Genomic DNA, 22,714 nt, shown 5'->3' with positions numbered 1-22,714 from the left:
TGGACTGTTTGAAACTCAATCAAGAATGCTGAATGGTCACAGCTAGCAAAACAAGTTGTTGCAACTCAAACATAATGGAGAAAAAACATGGTCCTTAGACTTCTTAAGCCACACCAGATGATTTGAGAATCAGTTCACTCAATTTTGTTCCTCTTTTTATTGACAGGGAAGACTTCTTTTCAACTTAAAAAATATTGAGCTTTGAAATTACTTCTGATCGTGACACTACCTTTTTGAAGCAGTGTTTTCTTCAGTTTTAAATGCAAAACAATGCCTAAATTCTAAAATAATTAATCACTTCCACAATGCTGGTGAATGTTGTTATCAATGTATAGGGTTTCCAGGCCACTGCAAATAATTGCAGTGCAAACATATCCACCTTGCAATACAGGATGTAACTATTAACTGAGATAGTAAGAACTGCAGATGCTGAAGGATCTGAGATAACAAGGTGTACAGCTGGATGAACACAGCAGGCCAAGCAGCATCAGAGGAGCAAGAAGACTGATGTTTCAGGCCTAGAAAGGTCTTTCTGAAGAAGGGTCTAGGCCCGAAGCGTCAGCCTTCCAGCTCCTCTGATGCCACTTGTCCTGCTGTGTTCATCCAGCTCAACACCTTGTTATCTCTAACTATTAACTCTTCTTTTATACTTCTACCCCTGTCAAGGAGGGAATTCCCAGTGACATTGTGACTTTTTTTTCTCAACTACCCCACTCATGGGACTGAGGTTCATACTGAATTACATATATTCATTGAATGGCACAATCTACAAAAAAATGATTGAGTTGGATTGAATATCTCTGAAATGCAATCAGCAGGAGTGGGAGTACTACGTGAGGGAGCATTATTGACATTGGCAAAAACAAGTAGAAAGTAGCCCAGAATTAGATCTGACCTGGAATTTTTAAAGGGCTCTCAAGTTGGCTCCACTCGGCATATTCCAAAACGTAGGTTTCTAATAATGAGGGATTTGATCCTGCCAGCAGTTTTTGGGTAATTATTACCCATGTCTGGATCAACCATCTGTTGGAAATTTCAGCAGCAATTCATAGAGTCAGAGAATCGTAAAAATCCTACAGCACGAAGACAGGTCTTTCCGCACAAACTGGGCCATGACGACCAAAGTGTCCATCTAGGCTAGCCCCATTTCCCTCCACTTTTGGCCCATATCCTCTTAAACATTACCTAACTATGTATTTGTCTAAATGCCTTTTAGATGTTGTTAATGTACCTGCCTCAGCCACTTTTACTAGCAGCTCATTCCATGTGCATACTACCCTCTGTGTAAAAGAAGTTCCCCTTCATGCATTCTTTCCCCTCTTGCCTTGAACTGATTCCCTCTAGTCCTCCATTCTCTGACCCTGGGAATAGCACTGAGTGCATACCCCCTATCCATGCCTTTCATGATCCTATACAGTTCTGTAAGATCCTCACTCAGTCTCCTATTCTCTAAAGAAAGAAGTCCTAGCTAGTCCAACCTCCTCCTACAACTCAGTCCCTTGAGTCCAGGCAACATGGTTGTAAAATTCTTCTGCACTCTTTCCAGTTTAATAGCATCCTTCCTTTCACAAATTGACCAAAACTGAACACAATACTCCAAGGGCAGCTTCAACAACATCTGTACAAACATAACATAACTTCCCAACTTCCATACACTATCACTGGAAATTAGACAGGAGTACCTTTCCACAGAAATATATCTACTTTCTGAGTAGCATCAATAGTACTCAATAATACTCAAGTACCAATGCTCTGGATAGTTCCATTTAGCTAGGTGGTGAAGAATGCAAGGCAGCGATGCAACAGAAAAAATACCGAAAAATGAAGCACAGGTCATAAAATCCTTACAGGGCAGATAAAGGCCATTCGTCCCATTGAGTCTGCAATGACCCTCTGAACAACATCCAACCCAGAACACCCCATCTCCCTTCCCCATAACCTTGCATTCCCACGGCTAATCCACCTTGCCTGCACAACCCTGAACACTATGGGGCAATTTGCCATTGCTAATACCACCTAATCTGCACATTTTGGGACTGTGGGAGGAAACCGCAGCATCCGGAGGAAACCTACACAGACACGGGGAGAAATTGCAAACACAGACAGTCACCCGAAGCTGGAATTGCACCCTGGTTTCTGGCCCAGTGAGGCCACAGTGCTAACCACAGAGAGAAGCATTTTTTAAAAAGGAAATGGGGAGTAGGAGAACACTGTTACATAGATTTCGCATGAACTGCCTTTAGAAAAAAAAATGAACACTGAAGGGCATTGTCAAGAGCTACGTGAGAAAATGGATTGTGGTGAGAAACTGAATTATACAAATCCAGAAGATCCCAAGTGTGGTTTCTGGTTTGTGTTGAGTTATGTAATCTCAGCCCGGGCGACAATTGGAGCGTCCCTAGGCTAGCGAGGAAAGAAAACTAGATACGGTTCTCATTCCTGATCCCTGCTTTCTGCCTCCTATGGGAAAGCACAAGATGTCAGGCAGGAGCATGAGTGAGACAGGCTGTGATACCCTCAGCATGTTCGAATAACTTAAAACTTGAGGGAGTTAATCAAAGATTGCTCACAGAGTCTCAGAATGATTCACCATCATGAGGGGAGAAGATGTCAAAGTTCATGGAATAGGGTTAATGGTGTCGATGGATTATTTCATTATAAATTATACAATTTTTGAAAAAGTATCAGTTACCAATTAAGCATCTGCATTTGATACTAAAGATGTTTCACACCAAGAGTAATACCTAAACCCTGACCCATGTTGATGCTGGTTTTAATTTTCTCAACATTCAATAAACACATGCCCTCAACTGTTTAACCAATCTCCCATCAAATGCAGACTGGATAATGACATGTTCGAGCAAATATTTAAACATGACGCAAGACAGGAAACCTGGTCTAACTCTTCCTTTAGGCACAATCCCTGTACATAAATTGTAAAGATATTTTCTACCACCGATTTCCAACTGTGATTATATTTGAAGCAACAGTTTGTACTAACCAGCTATAGACAACATGGCTTACATTTAACCTGGAACTTAATTTAGAGTAAAAATTGTCAGTCTTCACTTTAGTTTGCAATTAATGCAGTTCCTGTATATTTTAAAAGATTATATCACTGATAGTATGATGATAACACCGCTTGATCCAGGGATTATGACGAGAGGCCTGTGAGCTGAAACATCTGTACTTGTGTGGATTTTGAAGGGGGGAGGTTAGAGTTTTTTTCAAATGCAGACTGAATCTTCAGCTCAGCAAAAAAATCTGTGAATTATAAATCAAAAAGCATTACATTCATCAAGATAAGAAGCTGACTGCTTTTTATACACAGTACTACATCAATCTAACATAATACAGAAAGATTGATCAATAGGAAGTTTTAGTCTGTTTCACAGAATTAATTTGATATTCAGGAGTGTCAAACTTAAGCTAACATTTGCCATATGTGCATAGGATTATTGCTCTAAATCTACTAACTAACTTTAGTTACAAGTCTCAAAATTGTTAAATAAATTGCACACAGGTGCTGCAGAGGTTTACTGACCCAAAGAATCGATGACTGACACAGACTTGTCCCGACAATAGTGGAATCTCCTATTTGTACCAGACGGTGCTGCCAGATTAATTTTAAAAAGCAACACCTGGGTAGCATTTTCAAGGTTGCTGTAAGGACGCTAAGTGAAATGGATATCAAGGGTTGAAGAAATCAGTCAGGCTTGATTTTACAATTGCTATTCACATTAAAAGGCACATAAATAATAAATAGGTGGAACGGTTTCCATGAAGAAAATTTCCTTTGTTGGGCTCACAGTCTTCTGACTGGGAAAATTTGAATGTTTTAATGATTATACTTGTGCTGTAGTCTGTGAGTTCTCGCACAGCAGTGCACACAAACCATCAAGCAATTCACCAATTAGAACCGACAAAGGAGCTTATTAAATTCATAGACATGCTCCAACTGATCCATGGTCTAACTGTCTGCAAAATTTAGGACATTTTTTGTTTAGATGTGCAGCCTTAGAGACCTGTAGTATTGATATCTCAGTTTCAACTTTTTTTTTAACAAATGCAACTTAGAAAGACTTGTGCATCTGGCCCCAGAGTGAAGTCTAAAAGGCTATTTGCAACTATTTATGTTTCCACACGTGGGACACACAAACATACAATAGTGCAACATCAATGGAATATGCGCACACTTATCTGATCCACTGCTGTATTCCAAACTTCTATTTTATAACCGCCCTGATTTAAATAACATACATAAATACAAAGAAAGAAATTGAACCTTTCATGATCCCAGCATGTCCCAAAGCACTTCACAGCAACTATCTACTTTTATAGTGCAGTTACCATTGTACTGTGGCAATCAATTTGAACACAGCAAGCTCTTGTTCACCTTGATGAAGTAAATTACCAGACAATCTGATTTTGACAATATCAGTGGAGAGATTAAATTTAGCCAGGGCAACAGGAGAACTCCCCCGCTATTCTTCAGAAAGTGCCATGTACTTTTGTTACTTCCATCTGAGTGGGAGGCTGAGCCTCATTTGAATGTTATATTCCAAAGAACCACCGCCAATGGAGCAGCATTCCCTCACTAACACATTGAAATACTAGCATAAGTAATGCATTGGTGTCTCATGAGCGAGGCTTAAAACTGTAGCCTAACACACAGGGGTGACAATGCTACCCCGAATAGCACAGATCATAGCAGAAAACACATCAAAATATTCTTATTTCAATTCACTGTCTCGGATTATTAATTTACCTAAAATATCATTTTCCTGCAGGAACCAGACTTTGAATGGGCGACACAGGGCAAACAGACACAAGATATACTGCTGCCTCTGACCAGAGAAAACCTGCATGTGTAAAATTTCACTCACCAATTATATTTGAATTACCAGGGTGGTGCCAGGAATGTTATCTCCATTGATTTCAAAAGATTAACATTGATTTTATTTTTATTTAACGGAGTTCTTGAAATTTGACATTACTCAGGACTGGAATTAAATTGTCTTCTGGAACAGATCTGCAACTTCCCCAAGGGCACTTCAAGTGACTCGGCATTTGAGATCTATTGCCTGTATGAGGGTTATTTCAGATCGACATAAACATAGAATACGAATTTGTCTCATGTATATGTTTTGATGAAGAGACTTTCTTTTCCAAGTCTTAATTGTTAAATAAATTTTTCAGTTAGTAGTGGCATAAAGATTTGCCAACAAGTAATTTTGAGCTCTAAATGCTGAACATCTTGACATAGGAAGACAGGCTCTTGGCAAAGTTGTGTGTACTATGATCCTACTATAACTGTACAAGCTGCAGCTGATTATATTCAGATTGAGTGCACATTGCTGTTTTATTTCTTGTCTCCTTTTGAAAAGTATGTTCCATTCTTGAAGCAGTATGTTCTTACAAAGAGATGTTCAAAAACTAATATCTTTTTTTTGAACGTGCCCCCTGGGATAGTACAGGGATATTTTTGTTCAATTAGTTCTAAGAATTGGGCGTCACAACCACCACATGCTGGTGGCCTTTGATAGGATATTCCCAGCACATATTACTCACCAGTGTAACCATTATAAAGTAAAAATGTAAAATGCTTCCTGTGTGTTTCCCTCTTCTATCTGTTATTTATTTTCTCGGGTAACCAAACAGCGCATAAGGCAAATATTCCAAATATATTCAGTAAAGGAGGGCTTGATTGATCTGAATGAAATCAGCATGCGATATTACACCTATTCTGTTTCTTTAAAATCAAGTCAATGTGCATCCCTTTCTGCTACACACATTTGCTGTGCCTTTGTTTTTCTTTGTCTCTCACAGTCATGCTATTGTAACTTTTAATCCTTTGGCAAAAAAATAGAACACATAAAGTGGTGCTAATCCAATGACTTCTAAATTCCATCAACTGCTGCTTCCAACAATAAGCATTCAATGTAGACCTCTAGAATTCTCAATTACTTGAAGCTTGAAACAGCTGACTGTGTACCTTGGACATTGCTCCCCTGCTCGCCATTGCCATATCCTTAAACTGCTGATGGGTGTGCTAGCTATTGTTTTCTTGCTCAGCAGATCCCCAAAACACTGATCAGTGCCACGTACTTACTGTTTTGTTAGATTTGTCTTGAGGGTAAATTATACCACGAGGCAAGATTAAACCACAAAAGGACAATCAATGTCCTGACAGCTGCAACAATGAAAAGCTGAGCTGTCCAGACAGACTTCTCGGATACTTTTTCTTTGGAAGTAAGACTGACAAGAATGCAACATCTGTCACCACATAAAGATGTCCCAAATTGCATTGCCATCAAACAAGCACTTTTGAAGTGTAGCTGCTCCTGTGTTGTAAGAAATGCAGCAGCCGATTGGCACCCCATATGGCTCCATCCTATTTTAGTAATGTTAGTCATTGGACAAATACTGGCCAAGGTACAAAACAAAGGGATACTTTGAGCCAAATTAGTCTTCATGTCCACAAATGACTCCTATCCTTGCAGTGGTCAAAGAAGGACTCTCAGGTAAAGTTTGGAACCTGAATTTCAAAGGGTAAATCAGAGCTGTGCAGTTTTACAGCTACCTAATACCAGTCCTAATTTGTCCTCTTTTATTATGTTATTAACTCCCCTTGTAAATATACAAGGAACAACATAACTCCATCCAGCCAGTACAGCACACAACTATTATGGGTGACTGGCCTGCAACCTTCCAAGCACATCTACTAAATAATTATTATCAAATAATAATATTTATAAGCAACTAAAAACAATCAGCTATATGCAGTTTTAAAAATGTAGGAATGCAAATCAGTTTCTCAAGGTTGGTTAATAAGACTATTTCAGGATGTGTTATCTCTCAATTTACACAGAATCTCTACCCAAAAATAAGTGCTATAATAAATACATGTCTGGGAGTATTTCTTTTGTTTCCCTCTCTCCTCTCTCTTTCTGAGTCTCTTCAACTTCCCTGCATGTAGTTACTAGGCTGAGTGAGCCATTGGTTGCTCAATGATGTTTACAATTCAATGTAATCTCATTTGTACAAGCATACATAGAATCTTCAACAATGTTTACCAACAAGAGCGATTATCTCTTTGCTAATCTGTAAAAGCTTGAAGCTAAATATACTGCCCTGCAGTCATCTTGCCTCAGGCCAAGTGACACATCAGAGGTCAGTTCTCTTTAAAATGCATTGTATGTACAATGGATGGGTCAGAACTAGGAGCTCACTTAAAGTAAATACTCATTTTGCGGCCAACATAATAACACAATGTTTCTGGTAAATTGTATGGGCATTGCCACTTTGTAGTTTTGACCTGTAAACTACTGGTTGCTGACATATAGAACAAAGGTCTTTCAGATAGTCAAATCATTGGCTCAATTTTAGATTTGCAGTGTGAAGATAAGTTCAGGGCAAGGGTAGGGGACAACTGTTGTTTCAATGTCAATAATGTTTGGAAAGGGTATTCACCAATAGTCCAAGGTCTGGTTTTATCATTGAAAATCACACGCAGAGCTATAAAAACACATATCAGTTAAATCTGACAAAATTGGTGAGCAAACATAAATTCTCAACAATTGCTGCAAACTTGAAATAAAATTCTGGAAATCGACCAATAGGTCAGGTAGCATCTCTGGAGACAGAAATTAATGTAGCATTTCAGGTTGATTATCTTTTAGCAGACTTGCAAGATAGTAGTGATGAATAGTTCTTAAGCAAGTGAACATTGAATCGGGGAAATGGGGGGTAGGGGCAAGAGACATGCAGGCAAGAATGAAAGAGAATGCTCATGGGTAGAGTGAAGGTCAAAAGTGATTCTGACAGAAGTGATGACTGTACAAACTAGGGGTACGGACTGTTTTTTTGTCATGTATTGATAAATGATGAATTCCTGAGACAAGCATCAGCTCTCATTTCCTCTGCGTTTTGATGCAGCCAAATTTCCATTCTCTCCTTCTGTTTTCTTGTTCTGCTGTATTTGCAACTCCTCTGGATCTTTTATTTGGCTATACTTTCCCATTGCTTATTGCTTTTTGCTTGCACAGTTGTCCCTTTCCTTATTTAATTAGCCCTGCTCTCCAGTTTATTGCAATTTTTTTCCTTTTGTTCTTTGCTCCAACCTTCCCACACCTACCCTGCCATTTGCATCTCATCCTCTTTCCCTGTACATTCCAAATATTTGTTCATCTCAAAATAGTATCTTTGCTCCTCTCTCCGCAAGTGCTATCTGTCCTGTTGAGTGTTTTGCTGTGTTACTGTTTCTATTTATGTTCATAATAACACAATATGTCAAATAACAATCCCTTTTGATGGAATCAAGACTTTCTTCTCTCTTCTATACATCTCTGTCTAGGGCATTTACTGAAGGAAACTTGGGAACACATGAGTGCACTCTAAAACTATTTTTCATTGCGAGTTAAGAACAGCTGTTGAATCTTCAACAAATCTCTCTGTTCATGTTAGGGGAGTCTAAAACTACAGGGCAGAGGTTTAAGGTGAGAGGAGAGATACAAAGAGTCCAGAGGTTCAATTTTTTCACACAGAAGGTGGTGAATGTCTGAAATGGGCTGCGAGATATCGTGGCAGAGGTGAGTACAATTTTATCATTTAAGAAACATTTGGACAGGTACAAAGATGGCTATGGAGGGATAGGTACCAAATGTGGGCAAATGGGACTAGATTAATCATAAAAACTAGGCAGCATGGACAAGTTGGATAAACTGGCCTATTTCTATGCTGTAAACCTCTATGACAATGCACTAATTTTTCCAGAACCACAATAAAGTATATGATAAGACATATTTTATAACAATTGTAGTGTTGGTTATGTATCAGCAATTATACAGTATACCTAAAAGACATATCATCACCATATTGTAGCATGTGACCTGAGTTTATAAAAGTTTCAGCCTCCATCTTAACTTGACACTTAAAGCATGGGATGCTGATAGAAATGTGATGTTGTCTGTGACTGAATAGTTTAATATTAGCCCAGACATTGCAGTGCCAATGACTGTAAGGTATGGATATATCAGGAGCTGAAATTAGCATCAGTTAAATCTTTCAGTTCTGCATTATCTACGTCTAGTTCTTTACATTACAAGCACTAACATACATAATGCCTCAGAAACAAAAGCAGAAATTTTTGGGCAAGCTCAGCAAGTCAGGAAGCATCACTGGAGATAAATCAGAGTTATTGTTTTGGGTCCAGTGACCCCTCGTCAGAACTGATTGTAGCTTGGCAAAGATTGATATTTATTCCGAAGATGGGTGTCTGGAGGTGGGGGAGGGTAATTGATAGCTGGAGATAGAGCCAAAAGAGAGAGAGAAAGAAAGTTGGACAGACAAAGGAGTGGTTAACAGAATGCAAACAGTCTTTGTTTCCCCAGTATAGCGGAGATTATATTGTGAACAGTGAATGCAGTAGACTGGATTGAGCGAAGGTAAAGCACTGGAAGTGTGTTTGGAGTCTTGGATGGTGAGGAGGATAAAGGAAGTAAATGGAAATGTGTTACACCTTCTGTGGTTGCAGGGGAAGGTGCCATGGGGCAGTGGGGATGTGTTGGGAGTGAAGGAGCAGTGGGCCAGAATGTCCAGGAGGGAACAGTCAAGGCCGAAGGAACTGGAGGGTAATATGTGTCTGGTGGTGGAAGTGGCAGAAGAGGCCGCTAATGACTCTATAGATGTGGATGCTCTTGTGATGAAAGGAGAGGACAAGGGGAGAGAACAAGAGGGGGTGAGGGCAGAAGTGTGGGAGATGGGTCGGACAAGGCTGAGGGCCCTGTCAACTATGGTGCTGGGGAATCCTCGGTTGAGGAAGAAGGTGGGCATTTCAGAGGTTCCCTCGTTGAAACTGCATCATCAGAACAGATGCGATGAGATGGAAGAACTGGGAGAATGAAATAAAGTCCTCACTGGGAGCAGGGTATGACGATGTATCATGCAGGTGACTGTGGAAGTCATTGGTTTTTTAGTGGATATTAGTGACAGTCTACCTCCAGAAATAGAAACAGAGGTGTCAAGGAAGGGAAGGGAGGAGTCCGAGATGGAAAAGGTGAAGGTTAAGAGCAAGGTGGAAACTGGAAGTGAAATATATAAACTTTTCCAATTCCGTTTAAGAGAGACGGAAACAGCACCAATGATGTCACCAATATGCGAGAGAAAGAGTTACGAGTAGGGGATGGAATGGGACAAGCAATGTTGCATGGACACCACAAAGATACATTCATAACTGGGGCCCATGTAGGTGTTGCATGATCGCTTCTTTGACCTGAAGAAAGTGGGAGAAGTTAAAAGAGATGTTCAGAGTGAGGATAAGCTCGGCCAACGCAGGAGGATGGTGGTGGACAGAGACGGTTCAGGCTGATTTTCCAACAGAGAGCCCTGAGACCATCCTGATGGGGGATTGATGTGCAAAGCGTTTGAACGCCCAGAGTGAGGAGGAGCTGCCTAGAGCCTGCAAACTGGTAATTCTGAAGCTGAAGTAAAGCGTCTGATGAATTGCAGAGGTAAGTGGGGAGGGACTAGACAAGAGGAGAAAAAAACTAGTCACTTAGGAAGAGGCACATTCTGTGGGTCAGAGCCAGGCAGAAATTGAGGGTCTGCCCAAGTACATTGCCTTATCAGGTACAAATACCCAGTTGGATGCAAAAGTCCACTTCATGATGGCAGATCAGGTAGAGAAAGTAAATACAGTGATTTTTCATTACTGTAGCCCACATATTTTACAATAATTATCTAAAGAGCTTTGTATAAAGTTGATCAGAATTAGATCACCAGTTGCAAATAATCCTCCTTGCATTTTTGCTTTTACTGAAATAAATAATTATGAATAATAAACTGTTTTATACCACAGTGAAATATTACTTATGGTGAATGCATGATTGATTAAACACTACAGACTAGATTTTGAATTCATGGAACATTCATAAGATCTTTTTGTTAATAGGTTATTTCCTGGGTGGATTTAAAAATAGCAATGATGTTTGATGAGAAAAAGACAAAGTATGCTCAACTCCCTCTCCGGCCCACCCCCAGGTGTGAATACAAAGCAGTAATGTCAATCAAACATCACATATGGCCATTCTTCAATTGAATTAATTTTTCACCAACTGAAGGAAGAAGTTATCAAGTCACATAAGAAATCTGAATGAATCATTGGCAGTTCTTCAGCAACATTCATTCTCAATCTGTTTGTAAATAAAGTGCTAGGATCAGAGGCATTTTTCTAAACCTCAATTAATTTTAAGGAATGAAGTGGGAAAATATTTTGTGGTTTGTAGATTGGTTTCATTCTACATTCTATCGCATCGATGATGATAGAAAGCTGTGAGGTTAAACATATCTATTGACAGTGGAATTGCCTGTATTTTGGAAACAGCAACAGAAGTATAGCACTTCTTGAGCCAACAGGTAACAAAAAAAAATCCTCCAAAGGCAGAATTACATTACTACATTCTACAGCTTTATAATAATGAAATGAATATTTTCATCCGTTTTTATATAAATTAGGCTGTGTGTATATTAGGCAACAGAGTGAACACAGAAATTCATTTGTGATTGATTCTGTCTTTCCTTGAAAGGTCAGAGTGCATTCTGACTTGTCAGTAGCAACAGTACATTTAAAATTCATGCACATGCCTCGAAGTTATACTTCTCTCCAGACATGTAACAGATGCTCAATGTCTAATATCTGGCAGATATAGAGGTTGTATGGCTTTGGACATTGGATAGAGGGCAGAAGAAGAAACCTCTGTTATGCCTTACAATTAACTGTGATTTGCAACAGTAACTCTAGCTTTCCAGTAAAGCTACAGACATAAAATTGACTAACAAAGACATTTCAATGCTAAAGATTTGGAGGTATAATGTTACAAGCCAATGCGTACGGTAGTTGTGAAAGAGTGAAGTACACTTGTGGCACACTCAGGTGCAGAGGGTTGTGACAGTATTAGCGACAGCAATGTTTCGTCTGTATAATTATTGTAGGAACATCTGTTGCTGAGGTAGAGATCGTTGATCCAAACTGTGACACTCAGCACTAAGAGTGCCCAGCATTGCTATTTCCAATTATGATTTGTGGGATAAAGAATAAAAGGAATGCAAATAGAATCTGGGCTTCAGTCTTAAAGACAGAGCAATGAAGAATGCAGTTAATTTTAAAAGGAGATTTTGTTTTTGAAAAGTGGCTCCTATCTTAATCCTCACAGGATTGTAACCTATTTGTCCATTCTTTTTCCCTCAGTTTAAAAGATGAAAAAGCATTTACATTCAAATCAGTTGACTGTTCTCCCATGATGCAGAGCCCTTTAAGCCTCCTGTAAGAGGGATTCATTTTGGAGATTGAGGACAGCTTATATTGCACCATTCTTTGAGGATAAAGCATAGCATTGAGCCCAACAAATTGTACATGTTCAATTAATTTGATTCAATGCATTCAGGTTGAATGCCAGATGAAGTTGCAACTTGTTCTTTAGTTTCCAATTAATAATGTATGTTAAAATGTGAACTATAGTTTACGTAATCAGTAAACACATGTCAAGACATGCATGTGAACAAGGGTTTCAAACTGGGATGAAGCTGAGAGCTGAAACATTACTTCCAAGATTGAAGACACGTAATGCACGCATTTATTACTCAGTGTAGCCACCAAGCCTTTAGACCATTTAAGGACTTTTTATTTACTTGACCCCTTCAAAAATAAAAGTAAGTAGCCATGGTATAAAATGAAGTTAACTTTAGCAGCAGTAGCAGAAGAATGGGTATGGAAAGAACAGTTGAAATTCAGCACATTCTGAGTGGCAAATCTTTTATATATGCCAGAATATGCCAAGACTTTTTTTATATTTGGGAGAAAAGACTGCCTAACATAATGAGCGTCAGTTGCTTCTCAGGCTGTGTGAGAGTATTCCTGTATTATTTATTCTGATTACCCTCCCCTTTGCAATCCTTTCTTCTTTCTCAGCCTCAATGCTGTCAGTGGCTCATCTCTTTATCTCCACTTATTTGTTTCTTGACCACCTACCCATCACAAACGACAGGGCATACTCTGTCATTATAGTATTGAGCCATTGACCAGACGGCCAGGATTTCCATTGCTCTTGGAACTTGTCCTGCAAAAATGCACATCTTGGGTTACGGCAAGATAAATGTAAAACTTGCAGTATTCATTCCAGAATGTCAGAACATGTCAAGTCACTTGCCCAGGCAATGATCCAAGCCAAACGCACTAATATTTTGTTCCAACATTGATCTAATTAGGTGACTTTTTTTCTGGATTTCGGTTCCTAGACTGAAAACAACTTTGTCAGTAAATTGCCATCTGATATTAATATTATTACTGTGAGGATGCAGAACCTCACAGAAATTTTGAACTGTGTGAGTGTCGGATCAAACTTTAAATGACAAATCAATAGGATTTTACATGAAGTTATGATCATTTCTTGTATTCTGTCAAGCCAAAAAAATCATTTTTCAATGTTGCATCACACATGCACAGTGTCTTACTGGCTTTCAGGAGTTAATACTTTACTGTTGATCACCAGGTGACATTGATCTTTAAACAACTTCGTGAAATCTAAAAATATCTGAAATATGTGACAGACTTGATGTTTTTACCTTGATATGAGAATGTCAGGCGTGGTTTACTTTGTTTCCAGGCTTCAGTCACTGGTAAAAGCAAGATGATAAGAACACAGCAACACACAGCAGTAGACTGTGTAGAAGAAAAATCACTTCTGCAGCCCCTTTTTCTGATTAGAAATTTGCACTCCATGTTATAAATCTACATACATATGCCAGCACGACCCAATCCTTCTGTATATCAGCAAGGTCCATACCAATTCAAATCTTCAAAGCACACTTCTAAAACAGTTGTTAAACTAAAAGTAGGAGTGGTAGACTCCCCTGCCAATCAGTCTGCATCAATTTGCATAAATGCTGTAAGGAACAAGCAAGAAAGGAGTGGTTTGGCAGAGGCTGGGCAAGCATTTTATAATTAGAGCCAGCAGTGCTAACATCTGCTGAACAACAGGCAGCATTAATACAAGAAAATGTTTAAGCTGCACATCATTAATAAACAGCAATGATGCACACCAGCCATTGAGGGTCTTTTAAAGGTAGACTTGAGACAAATTTTCAATTAAAGCAACATTTTAATCAATCATTAATTTTTAAAAAAAGATCAGTGTTACACATAGTATGGCAATTTGATTCACGCATCAGAATATTCAGAATAACTCAAATGTTTAATTCTCACCCTTTCAGTCTAAAAGCTGCATATTTCAGTAGAACTGTTTAAGTATAGGAAAGTAGAATAACCAGAAGTCAAATCTTTTTGGGACAGTTTGTTGTATTTTGCAGCTATAGAGTGATTCTGGAAAAGGAGCTGCTTTATTTTTACCTTGTATAAAGGTATTCAGGTACAAAGATTTAAATCGATACAAAGGAAAGTTAAGAGCAGTAAAAATAAATTTAAAATATAAAATCTATTATGAAAAATCACAAACTATAATCATAAACTTTATTTGAAACTGTAGCAGTAATATAAAGGTTTTGGAGCAGGAAAGATCATTAGGCCCTAATATGTTTGGTGTTTCCACATATCAATCTTTCTGTCATCATTTCCATTAACTCACTGTCTTCAAAACTACCCAGTTCAATAGTATTTTCTTCATTGCCTGGTTTTGGACATGTCTGTCATAGATAGGATCAATCTGACATATACAGCGAAAATAGAGCATCCTTTGATTTGCAATTCATCCCTCTGTTACTGTGTCCCAACTGTGATTTGCTCTTTTTAATAAAGCCGGTGTCTGTGCTAATGATTTCTTTGAATGACATAATATAGGACCTTACTGAAAGGAAAAGCAGGTTGGAAGATCAGACACTGAGGCTGGTACATCTGATTCCTGGGTCCTATTGTTTTACAGACATAAAAAGTAATAACTGACAACCAGAAGGGGCATGAGCTGTGGCCTCTATGTCCATTTATTCAAGACTGTATTCCTGACTGAAAATTGTATATGTATTGCCATCTCTAACACTGTTTTTCAAGCTGGTTTTCTATCTTCCCTATCTTGTGATCCTCAATCTGCCAATAACCAATGCAGAAACTTATTGAGAATGTTTTGAAATTAAAAGATGATCAAATGCATTTTCGTGTTCCACTACATCTGAGACATGTCAGCAAATGCCATAGCATTAATTAGCCTTAGCCCTCCTTTCTTGAAACATGTTGGCCATCCATTATCAGGCTACACCTTTCCACTATGATGGTACTGTCAAGGTTTGCAGATATATGGCTTTTGGCACTCAGTCTGCAAATCAACTTATTTTTGCGACTAAGTATTTCCATTGATAAGTAAGCTACAAAAATACAGTTGGTCAGGATGAACATATGCTTATATGATCAGAGGCTGTCGCAAATATGACCCTCCATGCAATTGTGATTTGAACGTTGCCACATTACTTATAAATTGTCGATTGGCACACAAACTCAAACAGGACATGACTTTGTGCATTCTGTTGAATTATGACTGGGATATGTAAGAAGGGATGGATTTACAACTTGCCACCTAATTAAATTGGATGACTGATCCATAATACCAGTTTTACACCAAAGTGGCAAATTGAAAACATCTACAACAGCACTATCTCTTTTTAAATCTTGAGAACACACAACTCATATCAGAGCTGCCAGTGTACCTGGATTTAATTAAGCTAGGCAAACTACAAATGTATCTCCATCTACAATTATTCCACTGGTCACATTTCAACTGCTTACATGCATGTTAGTAAAACTAATGTGCTGTTTAATTTTACTTGTCATGAACACTCACATAATACTGAAATCACCTTTATCTGTCATATAAAAGCTTCAAATACTGAATTTTACATTTCTTTCATTGCGTTTAGCTTGGCAGCTGAAAATAGCTTTGGAGAAATCTAGTTAATCATTTTACTAACCAGGGACTGGATTTCTAGAGTTTGTGGACTTCGAACTTATTTAATGGGATGGGTATCAATTTGGAGACGTCTGTTAGTCATTACAGAGGTGACCTGACTTCACAGCCCAAACAAGTGTTAAATTATAAAGGCAAACAGCTGTCAGCTGGAATTTCAATATAAACCAAGCGTTAATTCACCCTTTTAGGCATCTCCAGCCTTATTTTATTTAAAGAATTGATTTAATTGTTTCAACTCAATTTTCTTTCTCCTAACATTGGATTGCCTCCAGTAGCATTCCTTATCTGAAGAAAAATAGAATGAGAAAATGATCCAGCCCAGGGGATCATATGGGATCAAAAGAATTACAATTGAGAAGGAAGTTGTTCAAGATTTTTAACTGGAAGCATTACCTCAAAACTTACAAAACTCTGCACTTTGTTTATTAATTTTCAAGTACTTTTATCTGGTACCTTTCAGTACCGCTCTCTATTAAACCTGAATTATTCTCCTAAATGAAACCATTGCCAAACTACAGGGATGGATACCAAGAGGGATGCCCAGGTCAGGACATGTCTCCCCCATCTTAAAGGATCTGCCAACAGCTCTACTGATACTAGGGATTAACATTACCAACCAATGCAGAAGTACACTGATACAGTGATGGATTCTGCTATTGGATCACCTGACATTGCATATCTAATTTACAAATGATGTTAAGCAGGCGAGTGCAATATTATTTATTGCTGAGCACTAATTTGATTAAAGTTCTTTTTCAGGGTCATTGTCCAGGCCACAGCTGTACTCTGGAGCTTGTGTATATACAAGGCAAGGATTGAATGCATTGAGGTCATTTCTATGTTTACAGATTCCAAGGACATGGATACCTAGTGATCTGTCTGTGACATTGCTCATGGAAACAGGAAACAAAAGCTAAGGGGATGAGTTTATTGGTTACCTCTGTATGCGTATGTGCCAACTGCTTTTATAAATCTGACTGCATCTTCCACTAACATTTATTGACAGTTATGTGTGTTTTTAAAAGTTCAAAAGACGACATTTGGATTGGGTTAAAATTGTGATAAATTGAAAATAGAATTTGTCTTCAATGTACCTAAAATCCTTCAAATGGAAGTAATAGCTGAAAACACCACATACCAGAATTTATGTGCCTGTGATGGTGGGAATCATGTGAACAATCCCGCTTAATCCTGGTGCAGAGCCGATGAAAGTCTCCAGTCACGGCAAAACCTCTTTGGTTAAATGAAAGGGCAATAGGGTTTGATGTGGGATTCCCAACCACAAGTACATTAACAAGTTTAATTCACTTTGTTAACCAGATGTAAAATGAAGGAAATTCACTTAGTTAGCCAGATGTAAAATGAAGGAAACATTACCAACCAATGCAGAAGTACACTGTAGTCCAAGGTTTTCTTGAGTGAAAGAGATTGGAGTATTATTGTTTTATTACCTATTAAACCTAAGAAAAACAAAAAATGCAAAATTACATACATACAAACTCAGGTAATAAACTTAAATAAAAGTGGAGAGGGGGCATGTCTGCACAGGAAGGAAAATAAAAGTCATTCTAGCTTAAAGATTTTAGGGTCTTGAGTTGGAGAATGAAACCCGAATCTCAACTGTTTGGCTGTTGGACTGTTTTTTCATGAATGACAAAATTTGCTGATGACCCTGATTTCTTGCTGAGTGGTGTTTATTTTCTCACAAGCTACTTTTTCACCAGCACTGCCTCCTGAGATTGGGAAAAAGAGGAGAGCTTTCAGTATCCTTGCTATTTTCATTTCCAAGATAATAAAATGTGAGGCTGGATGAACACAGCAGGCCAAGCAGCATCTCAGGAGCACAAAAGCTGACGTTTCGGGCCTGGACCCTTCATCTGATGCTCTGATGAAGGGTCCAGGCCCGAAACGTCAGCTTTTGTGCTCCTGAGATGCTGCTTGGCCTGCTGTGTTCATCCAGCCTCACATTTTATTATCTTGGAATCTCCAGCATCTGCAGTTCCCATTATCTCTGATACTATTTTCATTTCCATGTTTCTTTCACTCTATTTTGTTGCTCAAAGACTACTGTTAATATATAGTGCCTTCAATTTCTTGATATATGTATGTATGATGCTAGTGATACAAATTTCCTGATGCCTCACTGTGTTTCTGCATCTCTTGATTAAAATAATAATACAATTCAGCCAGCTTCTACAGTCAATATTGCTTGCCTGAGTTGGCTAGATGATCTCAGCAGCCATTTTAGGTCAGCAATTTCCTTTTCAAAAAAATATTTAGTCCTTGAAAGTTTCAGGTGTTAAAGCCAAATGATGGAAGTTGAATATGAATAATCTATTTTCACTACAACCATAACAAAGGTGACCTCATTATAGACATTGTAAAACCTCAGAACTGGAGTTGTCACAATTAATTGTTCAATTCTACTGAAAGCCGCATTTTGTTCTGTGTCCCCCTGTACTACTGCACATCTTTAACAGAAAGCAGTGTGTAGAGGTTCATAGTTTGATGATACATTAGGCATGAACATGGTTACGTTTTTCAAAAATCCAATAAACAATTGCACTGGTTTCACATTTGTTGGTCACTGCATCCCACTCTAGCTCTCAACTTGTTAGGATCTAAGCATATCATTTTGCTATCTGTACAGGACCTAAACAAATGTCTTTAGGCATCTTTAGTTGCATTTTTTTTGTTTAAAATCAGGTTCTTCTGGTGAGCGCTCTCTAGTGGTCACCTTAGATTCATAGAACATAGAACATAGAACATTACAGCACAGTACAGGCCCTTCGGCCCTCGATGTTGTGCCGACCTGTCATACCGATCTGAAGCCCATCTAACCTACACTACTCCATGTACGTCCATAAGCTCATCCAGTGACGACTTAAATGTTGTATTAAATTCTTGTATTCAGGTGATAATTTTTGATTGCTTCTTCCATTAGAATCATAGAAACTCTTACACTGTGTGGAAGCTGGCCATTCAGCCCATCTAAGCCACACTAACTGTCTGAAGAAAATCCCACCCAGACCCACTCCCCAACATCCCTGTAGTTCACCTTGCACCCAGAGAACACTCACACAGACATGGGGAAAAATGTGTAAACTCCACACAGTCATCCAAGGATGGAGTCGAAACAGAGCCCCTGGTGCAGTGAGGCAGCCGCCATATTGTGCCTCCACATCCCTTGCCTAAGTAGATCATCCTAAATGCACTCCAGAAAATTCACTGAATGGAATCTATCAGTCTCTGTCTTGCAGATACTGATGACAAAAAGTACGACATTGGATGAAGTTAAGTAGTTTGGAAGGTCCTGTCGTTATGATAGATATTATACCAATGTAAGCTTTTTCCCTTTAAATCACTTCTGTCCAATCTCCACAGCTTTGATCTGTTCTTGACCTCTGTTCCTATTATAATGATTTACATTGATTTAATTCTTTTCAGCTCTTTCATTGCTTACAGTAGAAAACAACAAATAAAGTTGGATCTTGCATATAAATATTATGCAATATAACTCTATCACATATTATCCACTTCTCACTAAGTTTATCTCTGTGAGAGCAGTGATGTGATAGATATAAAGGAACAGAAGTAAAGATTTTGACACTCATTTCCTTGAAGCAATATCAGTAATTAAATAAATTGAAAAATTAACTTATTTGTTTTATTTCAAATTTGCTCATTAATCAACTGAGTATAAGTAAATTGGTATAACTGTGTTTAGTTTACAGAAAATCAGTATTCTAATGCATTGCTGTCAGTATCATATTCAGCATATAACCAGCCAATTTTTGCCAGTTTCATATAAAATTATGAACATTATGGTCAAACAAAATTCAATCTGCCTATCACATAACTTCACCTCTTCACTACTCATCCTGGGCATGTAATCTTATAAAATACAAGAGAAAGCAGCAGTCTAACTCTCAATGGCATGGGATAAAAGAAGTAGCATTAGAATTGAAAGATAATAAGTCACACAAGAAAAATTACTAAAAAATTCAGGCAGTAAACCTTTAGATAGATTACCTAAAGTAAAATTACGAACCTGAGAGAAATGGCTGGTGAGAATGACCAAACAATGAAAGCAGAAATTTCTTCACACTAATAGGGATAGATGGAAAACTATTATGGAGAATAAAATGTGCCTGGAATGTCTTAATAGCAAAGTGCACTCAGGGTTTAGACGTGTTATCCAAACCCTCAAGCAAATTACAGCTTTGGACATGTTTCTCAGCATCTGTTAGCAAGGACGTAAAATAGGAAAAACATTCCTCTGTTACTTGTAACAACAACATAAAATGTGAGGACAAAGGATAGGTTTACCATTTTACTCAATAAAGAACTGGAAAGGTTTCTTCTGAAATGTCATTTGGAAAAATATTATTATTTTTCCGTAATGAGGGTGAGTAAGCAAATTTAAACCAGTACTTTTTTTTGCCAAGACATGACAATGAATTGTAAACAAAACGTAAGGCCAAGTACTGGAAATGGGATTAGCATCCATGCACGTCTGACGATCCCTGCTCACCCGATGGGCCAAAGGCCCTCTTACTGGGTTGTGAAAATTCTATGACTTTGTACCTCCATGATCTCTGTGCTTCACCATTTTGGCACCAGATTTTAATCTCTCCATGATTAGTGACAGTGCCCATAGCTGCCTGGACCCTAAACTGTGGAATTTCCTCCCTAGCTCTCTGACTTGCCAACTCACTCTGTCTCACCTGAAGACTTCCTTGAAAATTATATCACCGTTTCTTGAAACTTGCTGTGTGATTTGGTGACAAATCCTGCTTGTTATCAGTCCCTTGAAGCATTTTGGGATTTTTACCACATTAAAGACAATGGCATACTTGCAAGTTATTGTTGTTAGCCTAGCACAGCTGCTAACTGTCATTAAGATGTAAGATGGTTACATATCGCAGGTTGTGTGGTGTACATCTACAGATATATTCTGATGAATGTTGCAGCCTAAGTCTTAACTCTATTTTCTCCTCCAGACACTGTCCAGTCTGTTGTATGCTCGTGGAAACTTCTGCTTTTATTTCAGGCTTCCAACATTCAGCTTCAAACTCACACATTGATACAATTTATGCAGTGAAAGCGGTGAAAGTACTATTTGCCAGCTGACGAAAGAACGTTTAGAAATGCAGAGGACTTTTGTTTTACTTGACCTTTGACTTCCTTCAAGATTGCATGCATGAGTTTCCTTTATCAATTGTACATTTACCTGGGTTTGATCAAACTTTTCAGAAAGCATTGACTTAATGTTTATGTTTTGACTTTTGACATCAATTTTTGATTTGAATAAACTTTCACCTGTGTGCAATGTTCCCTTAAACTTGCAAATCAGGTAGAGCTCAATATGAAAATCTGTAAAATCATTGTACAATTCCCAGCAATGAATAAAGGATTATTTAAAGATGATGAAATATAATCAGTTATGCCTTGCGTCGAGAGCTCCTGCAGAACTCTCACACAGTTAGGAGACTTCATATGGACTTTGTATATAGATTGAGCCCAGAATGGGGTTGAACAGGAAATGCCTACTTTCTTACACAGCTTCATCTCACTGTGCACTCAATGCAAAGATCACACCATATATGTTGCTGACACAGAACAGTGGTAAAGAACACATTTCACAGTAATGACAACTAGAAATTTTGGACAAATGAGCGCAGATTCAGTGGAATTCTCCTTTGAAGATCTTACTTTCTCCTTTGCTCGCTGGTACCAATTCAGATAAACAAGCTCACGATAGGAGTAACTTCAGTTGGCAATGCAACAAGTCGAATCTCCACATGTTCAACGAACTTGAATACTTGAACTTGGTCCAATTTGAGTTGCATTTCACTTTGTAATTTAACTCTTTAATTTGCAAACTTAATTCAATAAGTTAGTTTGTAATATGACCAGTCAATTTATATGTCAAAATATTTCATTAATACGTCCTGATTGAGAACTATTTATAAAACTTTTGTAATTTGTAACTCTCTCATATACCAGTAGATAAAGGCAGTGCACTGAATTATGCTAAGTTAACGTAAATTAAAGGACTTAACTCCCAGCTTGCTTTCAATTGATGCAGGCACTGGGACTCCTGATCATTATCTAGTGACATCTGCTGGAAGGTACAGACATTGACTGAGAACAAATTTGGATAGATTGTGATGCATTCTTTGGTTGAACAGCATGCTACATCAAAGATCGCTCATGATGACTAAGAGATTGAACTTGGTACTAATGGACTTAATGATTTAGTGCCTTCAAGAGAGAAGAAAGCTTTTCTATTTCATCAGCCTTGACTCAGAGGTTGTCAAATCCAATCCAGAGACTTATCTCCAAATAATTTCGGGGAGCTGAGAAACTTGAAACTTAAAGAAAATCAAAGGTAGAATCAAACTAAGGTCCTCTTTGCTAACATGGGTTCAGGTCAGATTTCCAAAGTCAATAATTATCCTTAACTAACCTGAATGAAACAGATTATCTGGTCATTGATTCATGACTTTTTATGACATCAAATTAGCCACATGTCTCCATTACAACAGTGAGTGAACTACAACGTACTTCACACACTATTTCAGGGTCATCCCAAGCGCATGAAATGTGTGTGCTGTACAAATATAAGTTGTTTCTTGATTTTTTATTCTGCAGTGATTTTTGCAAACTTTGCATTCCAAATATCTTGGTCTTACAGGAATGCTGGTATGTAATGGGAGATTAGTTTTAAAATAGAAAAATTG

General features: G+C 38.2%; 1 protein-coding gene across 1 annotated transcript in view; it reads right to left on the bottom strand.

Moving 5' to 3' along the window:
- The window catches only part of LOC125462883 (semaphorin-3D-like), an 83,810-nt gene extending 69,906 nt beyond the window's left edge, over window positions 1-13,904 (bottom strand). Inside the window, exon 1 of the mRNA XM_048553344.2 lies at window positions 13,621-13,904. Within this exon, the coding sequence (XP_048409301.1) occupies window positions 13,621-13,777 (157 nt within the window). The 5' untranslated portion in view covers window positions 13,778-13,904. The remainder of the gene's footprint in view (window positions 1-13,620) is intronic.
- Between the last annotated feature and the right edge of the window lie 8,810 nt (window positions 13,905-22,714).

This window comes from Stegostoma tigrinum, chromosome 21 (assembly GCF_030684315.1).
Source record: "Stegostoma tigrinum isolate sSteTig4 chromosome 21, sSteTig4.hap1, whole genome shotgun sequence".
Classification (NCBI taxonomy): Eukaryota; Metazoa; Chordata; class Chondrichthyes; order Orectolobiformes; family Stegostomatidae; genus Stegostoma; species Stegostoma tigrinum.
This window is presented reverse-complemented; position numbering and strand designations above follow the sequence as displayed.